The sequence below is a fragment of the Leptodactylus fuscus genome, chromosome 4, assembly GCF_031893055.1.
Source record: "Leptodactylus fuscus isolate aLepFus1 chromosome 4, aLepFus1.hap2, whole genome shotgun sequence".
Lineage (NCBI taxonomy): Eukaryota > Metazoa > Chordata > Amphibia > Anura > Leptodactylidae > Leptodactylus > Leptodactylus fuscus.
The window spans coordinates 69,352,558-69,366,323 of NC_134268.1; the positions used below are offsets into that span (position 1 = coordinate 69,352,558).

At 45.4% G+C, this 13,766-nt stretch overlaps 1 protein-coding gene across 3 annotated transcripts in view; it reads right to left on the reverse strand.

Moving 5' to 3' along the window:
• Positions 1-10,692: 10,692 nt before the first annotated feature.
• The window catches only part of GREB1L (GREB1 like retinoic acid receptor coactivator), a 93,055-nt gene continuing 89,981 nt past the window's right edge, over positions 10,693-13,766 (reverse strand). For all 3 annotated transcript variants that reach the window (XM_075270611.1, XM_075270609.1, XM_075270610.1), the window contains one exon: positions 10,693-13,746. In XM_075270611.1, coding sequence (XP_075126712.1) covers positions 13,583-13,746 — 164 coding nt within the window. In that variant the 3' untranslated portion in view covers positions 10,693-13,582. The remainder of the gene's footprint in view (positions 13,747-13,766) is intronic.

The window sequence follows — 13,766 nt, forward strand, 5'->3', positions numbered from 1 at the left end:
AACACTACCTTTTTACTCTGCATTTATGGGTTCCACTCTTGTAGCAGTGGAGGGATGTCTGTGCCGAAACTGCCACCTATAACTCCGGCACCAGGGTGCATAACTGGCATGGCTGAAAGTGTGCGTAATTTAGTGCAGTGTCCGCTTTTAAGCAGCATATAATACTTCCGTGTCAGAGGACATGAAAGGTCCTCTTTAGAAGGTGTAAAGGTGCTTTCCCCTGCTGCCCCTCAAAAAGAATCTGAGGCTACTTTTATATAGTTAACTCCTGGTGAGAGATCACCAACTACTAGACTTGCCTTTATGATCTGTTGCCCAACAGACAAACCTTCAAAGAGCACAGCGTTGGACTGACAGAATTGGAATGGTTGTTTGAACAAATTGCCTGCCATGTATTTTATTTTTAAAATGCATACCTGTGTAGCAGTCATGGCATTATGGTGTCCAACCCCTCCTGCGTAAGTGAATGTATTGTGTTCTGTCCCCATTTATAACTGATAAGAAAATCTCATTGCTCTCACTGGTAGCAATTGTCTTGTCACATTAGCTACAGGCATCACCGCAAACATTATGCTTATACCTGTGCAGAGCAGTTATTTTTACCATGAGATGCCATTCGCTTTATGTACTGCCATTGTGCCTCATGATGTATCCCCATGTGTGACTAGCTCAATTTGCATAATAATCAATGGCATATGCTTTGTTGGGTTTTGTGGTGAGTTTCAGGAAAACCAACTGAAGTTCATCATGTGTGACCCCAACCACAGTTTCGTGCGACACTAGAATATCTCATTCAGGGTTAGGGCCGAGTCTTGCGTCCTGGCAGCAAAAAAATGGTTCCTTCTCACTGCAAGTATTTATTTTGACAACTGTGAGGAACTGATAAAGAAAACCAACACGAAAAAAAAGAATACCCTCCTAATAATTGTAAGAAGGGACGGGAATGCCCTAACGGCCAACTTTTTGCATAGTGAAACTAATATAGGGACGCTTGTGATTCATTGTGTGGATACGGATGACCCGTTCTCTATAAAAGATGAGTAGGGGAGACCCCCACTGACCTGCCTTTAGAGGGCGCCACAGCAAACATCATTTATATCACGCTCCATTTGTTTCATAGTGGCTGTGTGATGTTATTACATCCTTGTTCCATAGAAGTGAATGCGAGTCTGTAAATACAGCACATGGCTGCTAAGAAAGGAAAAAAAAGTCAGTGCTTTGGCCCCTTGAGATAACTGAGCAGCAGGGGCCCTGAGTGATTCACACTCATCTTTTAATAATGACCTATTCTGAAGGTAACTTCATCAATTAAAATTATTTAAAAAAAAAAAAACAAAAAACATTTTAATTTATTTTTATAATCTTGGATGGCCAAAATTATATTGCCTTGTATTTTAAGAGGGACAGATTGTGCACAAATATATTGCAAACTGGATGTTACTGACATGTTCCAAATCCACTCATGTAAAGGGGTTTAACTAATTGGGACTGAGCTGCTGTATTTTTTTTTTTTTCCCCCAATGGAGAGTCGGACACCCTGCCACATTATAAAGAAATAGCTAATGGAATACAGTTATAAAGGGGGAAGCAGAACACTCCTTTTCTCATTATGGGTGGGAAGCGGAGCTCTCAAAGCCCTGCTGATCTGCAACAATGCCCTGTGAATAGGTTTCTACAATGGGAAACCCCTTAGACAATAATGAGGTCCGAGTGCTTTCTGCTCGATGCCTGAACGGAACATGTGGACAGAAAAAGTAGATCGTGATCTACTTTCATGTCCTCATGATTCTTGCGGGCAGCCTATTATGGTCTGTGGGGTCCGTGTGCTTTCACTGCACTAACAAGAAAGGTCGGATTCCCGAACAATCACAGAAAATATGACATAGTGTACCCACCTCCGCCTGGCAACACCAACATTGGGAAGGAATACTCGGATTAAAGGAATGACGCAAGGCGGGGGTGTGATACCAGTGCATGAGCAATTTATATTGGGTCTCATGGAGTGTAATGCACGTGAAGGATTTAGCTGCATGAGACCAAATAATCTGCCACTGTTGAAGCGAGATCTGCCTACTCAGAGCCCTGGACCACTTGACCATATACTTATGAGATAAAGGGGCCCTCAAGAGAGGAGAGCAGCCTGTAGATCAGTGGTTCTCAACCTTTCTAATGTCGTGACCCCGCAATACAGTTCCTCATGTTGCGGTGACCCCATTCAGTTTGGAACACGTGTCCATAACGGTGTGCATTCCAGCTGAATAGCGCTGCTGCAGACAGTAGCGTGGCTTCTCAGTGGCTAAAGCCATCAGAAATATGTATTTTCTGATGGCTTTAGGCATACTTCCCAACTTTTGAAGATTAGAAACTCCGCCCATTCACGTTCATTTTTCATGTGCTCCCACAATATAATCCTCCTACAGTCACCCATACATTATGTCCCCTCTTCATGTCCCCCCATCTCTTCCCCCAGTTTCATGTTCCCCCATTTCTGCCCAGAGCTTCATGTCCCTCCATCTCTGCCCCAGTGTCATGCCGCCCCCCCCCTTTCATCTGCCCCTTCATTATGTTCCACCTTAATGTTTAAAAAAAAAACAAAAAAAAAAAAAAAACACTTCCCTTCCAATGCTCCCCCGCTGCTCTCTCCGCAGTCTCGCTCACTCATATAGTTGTAGGAGCGATGTGACATCATCACATTCCGGCTACACATACAGAAGTCGCAGCACAGCGTTAAAGCAGGAGCTGGCTGTGACAGCTCCTGCTTTAATCGCCTGTGTGTTCAACTCTTCGGCGTCCTCCGGGTGCCGATCAGTTGAAACCTGGACATACCTCCCACCGACCGGGACGGTTGGGAGGTATGCTTTAGGCGACCCCTGTGTTTTGGTCGTTCGACCCCCGCCGGGATCGCGACCCACAGGTTGAGAACCACTGCTGTAGATCTTCAACATTAGGCCAACCGTGGAGGTACAAATCTTTTCAAATGCAGTAGGTAGTGAGACCTTCAGGGAACCAAACTGGGAGGATACAAAGTGGACACATTTCTGGTAATGAAATCACTCAGAAACAGGCAAGTGTAGCACAGCGGTAAAATATTCAAAGAGCCTAAGCTCGAAGATAGACGGATCAACTAAGTCAGTGTAACACCCCTTCAGACATCACTCTATTGCAGACCTGGGCAATGTGCGGCCCGCATAGCTAGTGGAAGGTTTTTGAAGGACCTGTGATGATGTCATCACAGCTTATCACCAGCATAGGCTATGACTCATTAGTGGGTGGAGCCACACGGGACTGTGTGCTTGCTGCAAGCTGCCGGCAATGGAGGCTGCAGGATGATAAAGAGAGAAGAGACAGCATGTGTGAGCAAGAGGGAGGAACTAGGGGCAGATGTAGGGGGGGGCAGGTAAACTTAATGCACATGTAGGGGGGACATTAAACTAGGGGGCAGATGGAGGGCGACATTAAACTGGGGCAGCTGGAGGAGGATATTAAACCATGGGGGGTAGCTGGAGGGGGACATGTCTGCCTCTAGTTGCCCCCAGTTTAATGTCCCCCTCCAGCTGCCCCAGTTTAATGTCCCCTCTAGTTTCTACTGGTTTCTACTGGGGCACCAGGAGAAGGACTTAATACTGTGGGACATTTGGAGGGAAATGTTATAATGTGGGGGTGTATAATGTTAGGGTGACAGTAGGAGGATTTTACTTTGTGGGGCACATGGAAAAATGATTGAGAATGGGTGGAGTCAGCAGAGAAGTGGGTGGAGCTATATTTCCCACAACGCGCATGGCCCTCTAGAACCGTTACAATTTCTCATGTGGCCCCATGGGAAAACTAATTGCCCAACCCCTGCTCTATAGGAAGGGCGTGTGTATCTTTAAATTCGCTATGGCGCAGTGCCTCCACCCAAATCTTTCTCTGAGCTCTGTAGGAAGGCAGGAGGGTTTGTCATCTTCTGCCAAGGATTGACTCGGGAAACCCCTGCCTAAGGTCAGTACACACTCACCGAAATAGAGTAAAACAACTGGGGAATATTTATTGGCATAGAAGTAAATAGGAGTGTGCTCAGGTGGAGAACAAATTGGAAAAGTAGAAAGGCAAGATAGCATATAACATAACACATAAACAATCCAGCGGTTGCTCCTTTGTAACCATGAGCTATAAATACATGCCAGGCCTGGCAGATATAATAGTATAAATGGATCCCCTAATACTCTAAACTCTGGGGAACACAGGGTTAATGTACAATGACCCACACATAGTACCTAATTCTCTCACACATAAGTTGGCACACATACTCCACATAGCTAGCTGCATGTACCAAATCTCCCCTAATAAAGCTGCAGCAACATAAATAACTCAGTCCATCAGTTGGGGCCCTGTTGCCGCCGGTGTTGGCGCGCTTGCTGGAACCGTTGGTACACTTAGGATTACTGTCCTCAGAAATAATTCCTACAACAATTCTATAACACAGTTCAGCAGTGGCTACTAAAAAACTCCCAGACACATAGGTGCATCCACTTCTAGAATTCTCCTTGGCTTTGCAGCAATCAAGTCCTGTTGGAGTGGGGCAGGGTCTGTCTGTGTGATGAGACAAGGGGTCTCTCCAGAGCCAAGTTGTAGAGCTGTCTAGCTGTAGGGTGACCTCCTCTCCTGGTCTTAGCTGCTGTGCTGGCAGGACTGTCCCTGGAGCTCTGCCCTGTATCTGCAGGTGCTGGACTCTCTGCTCTCCCAACCATGCGGTCCCCACATCTCCTTCCTGGTTTCCATTGACAATCCCCTTCTCCCCCAATCCCCTGCAGCTCCTCCCCTAAGTGGCAGGGGCACAGAGATGCAGGTGGGGCTGGGATAGGTAATCCAGGGTGTCTGTACAGTGTTGTCTACTGCTGTTACTTTACCCCTAGCAGGGGTTACACCAGCAATGTGAAAAAGGCCCAGCTTACTCCAAGACTGCACCATAGCCGCTGTTAGTCCCCACAGATGGAGCAGGTTGTACAAAAAGGAAAAATTAAGTTTAAATGATAGGATCCTTTTAAAGGAAAAAACACAATTGGTGACATTGGATAGAAAATATCATGCAAACAGTGATCAGCCTTTAGGGAAGGCAGGGGCACATTCTGGAACAGGATCTAGAGAAATGGAATGAGGAGAGAAAAGTCAGTGTGGTGGGGGTAGAAGAGCCACCCGTTGATGTCTTGAAGTTGCACCAGAAGAAGGTAGTTGTTGTCTCTTCGTCTTCTGCTGGGACCATACCGAAGGTGAAGGCAGAGGAGGAACAGCCAGTTCCCAAACAGACATGTCCAGGGGGGAGCAACGTCCATAGCTGAGCAAAACGAACGTAGATCCGAGTAGGAGCGCAAGGTGACCCAGCAACCATTGAGCCTAGCAGTCAGGGCGAAGGGAAAGCCCCACTGGTATGGGATCTGACGTTTATGCAGTAGTTGAAGGAATTGGCGGAGATGTCATCGTTTCTGTAGGAGAGAACTTGATAGAGTTGTATCTTCACCCCAAAATCAATGTCCCTCTCAGTTCTGGCCTTGGACAAAATTGCCTCTTTCAGAGTGAAATCATGCACCCAGCATAGAACGTCCCAAGGGGTGGGCTGAGAGCCTTTAGGGCAGGGGTAGGGAACGTACGGCTCTCCAGCTGTTGCAAAACTACAATTCCCAGCATGCATACTGGCTCTGCTGTTCTGGGAACTCCCATGGAAGTGAATGGAGCATGCTGGGAGTTGTAGTTTCACAGCAGCTGGAGAGCCAAAGGTTCCCTACCCCTGCTTTAGGGCGTAGAGCTCTGTGTGCACTGTCAGGTTAATTTTGTGGGTAGAGGGTTCTTGAAGGACTTCGTTAAAGATCACCTGTTGGGCATGGTGTAGGTCCTCCTCATGGGCAGCCTCAGGAAGCCCCTTAATTCTTGTGTGGTTCCACCCACCTCTTTTTAAAGTCTTCCACATGGCGCTGCAGGTCGAGGGACAGGTGATACTGGGACAGAATAGAGTCCTGAAGGTGGGAAACAGACACGGTTGTGATTGTGGTTGTCCTCTAGAGTATCCACCCGAGATGCAATGTAGTGGAGGTCTTGCCGCAATGCAGAGATTTCATCCCGGTTTTCCTTACAGCATGCCTCAGTGACCTCAGCTACCAGGCAGCAAGTGAGGAATTGGAGCCATTGTGGCGGAGGGGAGGATTGCGGAAGTTCACTCTCTTCCAATTGTAGGTGCTGAGAGACTGGAGGTGATGAATGAGGAGACATGGTGGCAAAAGGGGAATAGAGGGAGTAGTACCAGTGTCCACTTCAGCTCCCCAAGAATTTGCAGGAAAAAGAGCCCTTTGTCCCCTCCAGTGTCGTCCTCACAGGCTCAGTACCTACAACAGAGCTGCAGGCACACTTACATAGGGGCCATGACCCAGGGGCGGCTGGCTGTGTGTTAAGAGGCAGAGGATAAGGGTGCTGCTTGCAGGAGTCAGTGCTGGGGAAGTGGCCAGGAAGGACACTGCTGGCGGCGCCATCATGGATACTGGACAAGGGGAACTCAGCAGCAGCTGCCGCCAAGACTGGGACTAGGAGTCAAACAGGGGAAGACATCGGAAGCTCTGTAGAGGGCTGAGGAGCGAAAGGAACATTAATAAGTAGTAGAGATGAGCGAGTAGCAAAATATATCGAATCCCCTTATAGTCTATGGGAAAAAAAATGCTCGTTTCAGGGGAAACTACTATTTGACCAAGGAGAGTCACCAAGTCCACTATGACACCTCAGCAAATGATGCCAACACCTGTGGAAGGCAACTGGGACAGCAGGGGAAGCATGTCTGGGGGCATCTAACACACCAAAGTCCCAGTATTACCCTACTATCACAGCCTATCAACTAGACACTCAATAGAACCTCTATGGAAAGTGGAAAAATACTTGGAAACCTGCTTTCCTCTTCATTAATATGGACAGAAAAACAAATTTTAAGCTAAAGAAACATTAGCATGCACCCCTTTAAATCATGTTGCCCATGACAACCACAGATGGCATAGGTGATGGGAAATTGAACAGCCCTCACCCTTATCTGCCATTATATATATATATATATATATATATGTGTGTGTGTGTGTGTGTGTGTGTGTGTGTGTGTGTGTGTGTGTGTGTGTGTGTGTGTGTGTGATGTGGTAAGACCTCCAAAAATTCACTTTTCTGGCCCTTAACGTGAGCCCTTCCAAATTAAGATAGAGTCTCTTAAGCTGAGCTACCAGCAGAGATTGAAGCCCTTGAGGTGACTTCAGCCTTTTACAGCTTAGTTTTAGGCCCTTTAAGTGAGTTGAGCCTTGCACCAACAGAGTATTTTGCCCTTTGGGTGAGTTGAGCCTTGCACCAGCAGAGTGTTAGCCCCTTTAAAATTCTTAGCCCCTAAAATGTTGGTTCCAGAACCATCACTCTCAGTGTGTGGGATTGATGCAGTGGATTGGACTGAGGACCCAGACATTGACCTTGATTGTGATTGGGAAATTGATAACATTTTGGCATTAAGTCCTGGGGGTAACTTTTATTTAGAGGACCGTAAAGGGGGAGAATTGGCTGCAACTACTACTACCGGTAATGATCCTCTAATATCGGACTCTACATTACCTCTACAGGGTTCTGATCAGGTGTTATAGTCCAAACAACATGCTCCAGTACTTTAGCTGTAGATCAGAGACCACTTTCCCTTCCAACACCAGATTTAACAAAGCTTCATCATCAATCATCATCATCATCATCATCATCATCCTGCTGAGATGGAGCCACTAAAGGAAACCTTGCCTTCCAAGGCATGTCCTGGAGCTGCGACTGAGCCAAATCTAAACACAGAGTCCTTTGGAACTGAACAAAATTCAAAGTGTCAAAAGACTTTATAGACTGTTGAAAGTAATGGGATCCAGAATGAGGAGTTCATCACAAGGCTGACAGACCCAACTCCAAATGCTGCAGCACAAGCAACCAGCAGTCAGACTAAGATTGTCTCTTCTTCAAGTAAGACACAAGATTCTTTGGAACCAAAACAGGAAAACCCAGTGATTGCCATTGCAGCAGTGCCTAGGCCATCTTTCAGAGCATTTCATTCATAGATTGAATTGGAGAAAAATAAGAACATTTACTGTGATCGAATCATCATGCACATTAGTGGGCATGGACAACCTAGAATGTTAGGCCCTTTGGGTGAGTTGAGCCTCTAACCAGAATAGTTTTTGGCCCTTTGGGTGAGTTGAGCCTGTACCCAGCAGAATGTTAGGCCCTTTGGGTGGATTGAACCTCTAACCGGCATAGTTTTTGGCCCTTTGGGTGAGTGGAGCCTCTAACCAGCAGAGTTTGGGGCACTTTGGGTGGATTGGACCTCTAACCAGCAGAGTTTGGGGCACTTTGGGTGGATTGAACCTGTAACCAGCTGAGTTTGGGGCACTTAGGGTAAAATGAGCCTAGTAGAAGCAGAATTGTGCAATGCTGATGGTGGAGGAGCATGAGGAGGAGGAACTGGAGAGGTTGAGCACACACATTTAACTTCATGTTGGGGTGCTTCACACTGGTGGACATGTAAATGATGGTTCAATCCAGTGGCTGTTCATTTTGATGAGTCTCAGCCGGTCAGCACTGTCAGCTGACAGCTGGCTGCGCTTATCGGTGATGATGCCACTAGCTGCGCTGAAGACCCTTTCCGATAGCACGCTGGCAGCAGGGCAATAAAGGACCTCCAAGGCGTAAAGTGCAAGTTCCAGCCACAAATCCAACTCGGAGACCCAATAAGTGTAGGGAGCCGAGGGATCGGAGAGGACAGGGCTGTGGTCGGCCAGGTACTCCCACAACATGTGCCTATACCCTCCTGGTGACACTAGGCCTCTCAGTGGCGGTAGTTTGGCGAGGGGGTGCCATTAATGTGTCCCAGACCTTGGAGAGTGTGCCCCTGGTGAGTGTGGACCGGATGGCAGTTGTTAGCCTCTTGGAGGAACTCTCCTCTCTGCCGACAGTGAGACTTGATGGAAACATTTCCATCATATTCTGCACCAGTTGCTTGTGGCAATCATTAATGCGATTGGCCCTCCCCTCTACCGGAATAAAAGACGAGAGGAGGAGGGTGGTGGTTCAGAACCCCTGCCAGGAATCTTGGCCAGGGAGACTAGGTAGGCTGCCCCCCAGTTTGTGACCTGGTCCCAGCTTCAACTACCTTCACCCAGTGTGCCATGAGTGAAATGTAGCGTCCCTGTCCGCATGCACTTGTCCACATGTCGGTGGTCAAGTGGACCTTTGTCCAAAGCATATGTGCTGGTGAAAGGCGGGGACGGAACACCGGGAGAAGTAGGGATGGTATAGCGAGGTGGCGCAGTTGCCATCAGGTCACAGAAGGCCTGAGTCTCCACAAGCCTGAACGGTAACATCTCTCCTGGGAAGATTGGGCATGTTGGGAGGAAGGAGGACCAAACTCTTGGCTAGGAATAGGACTTGAGGTAGTGGCTGACTGGCTGGTGGATAAGGTGCTGGAAGTATTATCTGCTAGCCATTGTAACACCTGTTTTTTTTCAGTGTGGTACCCTGCACCCTGCTTAATGTAGCCATCAAGCCAGGGATTGTGGAGAAGCGCAATGCTTGCTTCCCCTCACGAGTAGACACGGGATGCGCTGAAGCTTGACCGCAACCTTGCTCCCCAGCTGCATTTCCAGGCCCCCGGCCTCGTCCCCCTCCCTTTGCGCTAGCCTTACGCATTTTGAGATGTATACAAATGTAATTTTTTTTGTATACACAGAGGGTAGATATATTGTGCGTATATACTGTCCTATATATCGGATGACAGTATACAGGTTTCTTCTCACCCCTATGGGACAGTTAGAATGTATACCAGTGGTTGGAAATTTGAGCCCTAAAAAGGGCTTTTGTGAAATTTTGGCAGGTTGAGTCTATATATATCCTCTTCCTGCAGTTTAGCTCTGAAAAGAACTGTTGTTTTTCAGTTTTCCTGCCTAGCAAAAGCTAAAATCTCTCTCTGACCCTGATCACGATGTCTCTCCCTATCTCACAAAACTGCAACCGACACGAACATGGCTGACACTATTCTTATAAATCCGAGGTCACCTGATTTAGCCAGCCAATGACTTTTTCCTATTTTTTTTCGATGCCTACGTTTTCCTGCTTCCTGTCCCTCCTCCTCTGTACAGTTATTTGTGCAAAAAAAGCACCAGGGAAGCGCCACTGCATTTACCGCGTGGTATTCGATTGAAATCGAATATGTTGAATACCCCGATATTTGATCGAATACCTACTCGATCGAACGGTATTCGCTCATCTCTAGTAAGTAGTACAATAGTTGACAAGGCCTGGGAGGGCGTTGAGGGAGCCAGCACGGCCTGTAAAGATGGCCGCCGCCATGCAGAGGCCCAAGTGGAAGCTGCTGGGGGGACAGAGACGAGAGCAAATCCTGGGCTGTCCGGAGAGGACAGAAGAGGCAGGGGTCCTTGAGGCAGAAGTACTGGCCAATTTTCTCCCCACAGGGGGTTTAAGGGGCTCATTTAGGTTCTAATGAAGCAGGCAGGACAGGAGCTGAGGAGAAATGCATCCTACCACATCAGGATTAGGATTGGAGGGGCTACTTGTAACAGGTTGGGGACAATCCTTTCAGTTTTTGTTGTATTCTAATGGTTGTTAGAACAAAGTAATTACAGATGAACAATATTCATGTAAACAACTTTAATACCGTCAAAAAACTGTTCAATTAAATGATAAAATTAACAAATCTGCACACATTAAAAAAAGCATGAGGTAGACTGACTAGTGAAGCCAAATTCACCATGTTTTTGGTCAAACTATCTTTTTAAGCAGCATATTTAAGACTTCCATTACTGAAAAGTACCAATGGTAAAGCTAATGCAAAAAGGCATGATGATAGACTCGTAGTATGTTCAGCCTACGTTCATTACAGAGATTTTTCTTAGGCAATGTTGAAAAAGCTCCGCCATATTAACAAAAACCTTATTTACAATACATTCATGTTCTTTGGTGGCAGCGACACAGCACAAAAAAGCTTGGGTTACAAACACTGCAGAGATGCCATTTTATCACAAGACAACGTGCCCTGCACAGCACACGAGTGACCAAACCTGCAAATGTATTTAGTGCAAATCGAAAAACAACAGGTTGAGAAAAAAAAAAACGAGAATATACAGCTTTGCAGGAATGGCTGGCAGTAAGGATAGCTTTGCACGTGTTTGCTGACTATATGTCACAGGTTGGATCCAAAAAACGTTTGGCATTAAAGAATGTAGGCGACAATTCTGACTGCTGCAGTTCATGAAGCCAAAAAACCCCCCAAAAAACCAAAACATTAAAATAATGAAAAATTTCAAACATTACAACATAATCATTGTCACAATACAGATATACACATTAAAGATTTTTTTAGTCGATGTAATGTTCCTTTTAGCATTTCCAAGATCCTTTTATCAAAATAAACCACACGATCATTCCTTTTTCCTTGAACAGTCCAGGGGGAAAAAACAAAAACAAAAAAAACCCACACATTAAAGGGGTTTGTCCAGGGAAAAATGCACAACCCCTTTAACTTTTAAATGAACCGGAGGCAGTGATGGTAAGAAAAAAAAAAATTAATACTCATGTGTTCCTGATGCTCTAGTGTCCTCCCGTGCAGTCCCGGCCTTCTGATGAACGGGTCTTTTCTGGAGTTCCACTGATTGGTCTCAGTGGTTATGTGACCACTGAGGCCAATCAGTGAAATGCATGTCGCTATCTATGACATCACAGGTCTCTTCCTGAGGCCTGTTGATTGAGGTCACTAAGTGGAAGAGACTTGTTCAGGAAAAGGACCGGACTGTGCTAGAGGACACTGGAGAGTGGCCATCGGGGGCAGGAGAGTATGAATTTTTAATATTTTTTTTTCTTGCCCCAGGCAGATTTAAAAATTAAAAGGGGGTTGTCCAATTTTGTCTGGACAACTCCTTTAAGAAGCTCACTAAAGACAAGATCATCGTGCAGAGTAACACATAACCTGTAAAACAGACATTGATTTATAAAATGTGCAACAAAAACCAACGTAGTATGATACAAGCTTGCAAACATTTCTCTAATATATTAATAATTTTGTTCTAATTTGTAAACTTTTTTTTTTCTTTACAGGTTAACACTATTTTTTTCTGGTACCAAATGTGTTCATCGCAAAGATAAGACAGCTGAAGGCTGTGAGCCCCATTTACAATGAATTTATATACCTTTTAATCCCCATTCATCGACATGTCACGCCGATATCTATATGGGACTATAAATCAGGACAGACAGGACTTTGGCATTTCAATCAAAGTGTGTGTGTGTGTGTGTGTATGTGTGTATAGATGTGAAATATATAACATGTGAGCGTAATATAGTGTGTGTGTATATATATGTGCACACACGTGTGTATGGAATAACATGCGAGTGTAATGTATAACACGCATGTTATCACAATGTGTGTATATATGTGTGTGTGTGTGTGTGTGTGTGTGTGTGTGTGTTTGTTTGTTTGTTTTGATAGTGGCAGATATTTATGGCACTTGTAGAAATCACTGTATGAGATAGCAGGAGAAGCAGCAGGCAGATGTCATACTTGTTGCCTGCAGAAGGAATATGACTATCCAACTCTCTAATGGATGGTTTGTCAATTATTAAACAAAGCTTTTGGAGAATAATCATAATGATATTAATATATTGATATTAGTTAGCAACACTTCATGTTAGAACACAACAAACAGGGAATGTTATTTGGGGCACAAACGTGATGCTGGCTTCTTGGCAAAGGACAACCTGATTGAAAAAGTGAAATGTGGACTATTAAAACCTGTTCTAAAAATGCTCAAAGGAATAAAAGTTTAAATAAATGAACAAACATAAACCTCTTTCTGCTCCTCTAGTTAAGATGCTGTCCAGATCCATGCCAGACTTTACTTCCGAGTGCTTCTCGACACATAGGAGATCACTGACATGCCCACTCAGTCAATGACTGGCTGAGGAGAGTCGTCATTGGGGCCAGTTATTGGCTGAGCAGACATCCAGGTATTTCCGGTCCGTGTCTACACACCAGGACATATAGACCAGCTGGGATTCTTAGCAGCAACTGAGAATGAGAGCTTAAGGATCAGATAGTGATGCATTTCTGTTAATTTATTATAGTTAACCACCCTTGAGCAACGTTTCTTCCCAGAAAATCCTGATATCCAAATCTCCATATATATTTTCCATGGTTGATTGAAAAACAAATGTTCACAATACAAAAATATCAACACTGCCACAGGAAGAAATTGTGCCACGAGCCATCGTTTGGTGACAATGAACCCCTGAGAGGTCTGCAAGAGATCCATTGATCCAGCACATTCAAGAAAGTCCACAGTATATTATTAAAGAAGACCATCAAAGCCGGTTGGGGAAAGAGCTCTGTAGACTTCATTGGTCTATAAATATCCAAGAGAACAGCTTTATCTTAAGTCCAAGCAGTTTCTGTACAATATTTGTACACCATCCCCAACGCATTTGCACATGTTCCATTTCAATTGTGTCAAGTCTTTATCTCAGCACATTATAAAAGGATTTTCCTCGCATCTCAGATGTGGCGTCCGGTAAGGAAATAGAGTGGTTTATCGTCAATGCTGTTCGCAGTCTGAAATTCATCCCGCAGTCTGAACTGCCATTCGTCTTCAAGCTCCAATCGTACAATTGTTTGCCTGAGGGAGCTCCTGTCTTGACAAATAACGCAGAGAGTGGCACCTTTAAAAGCAATGAAGAAA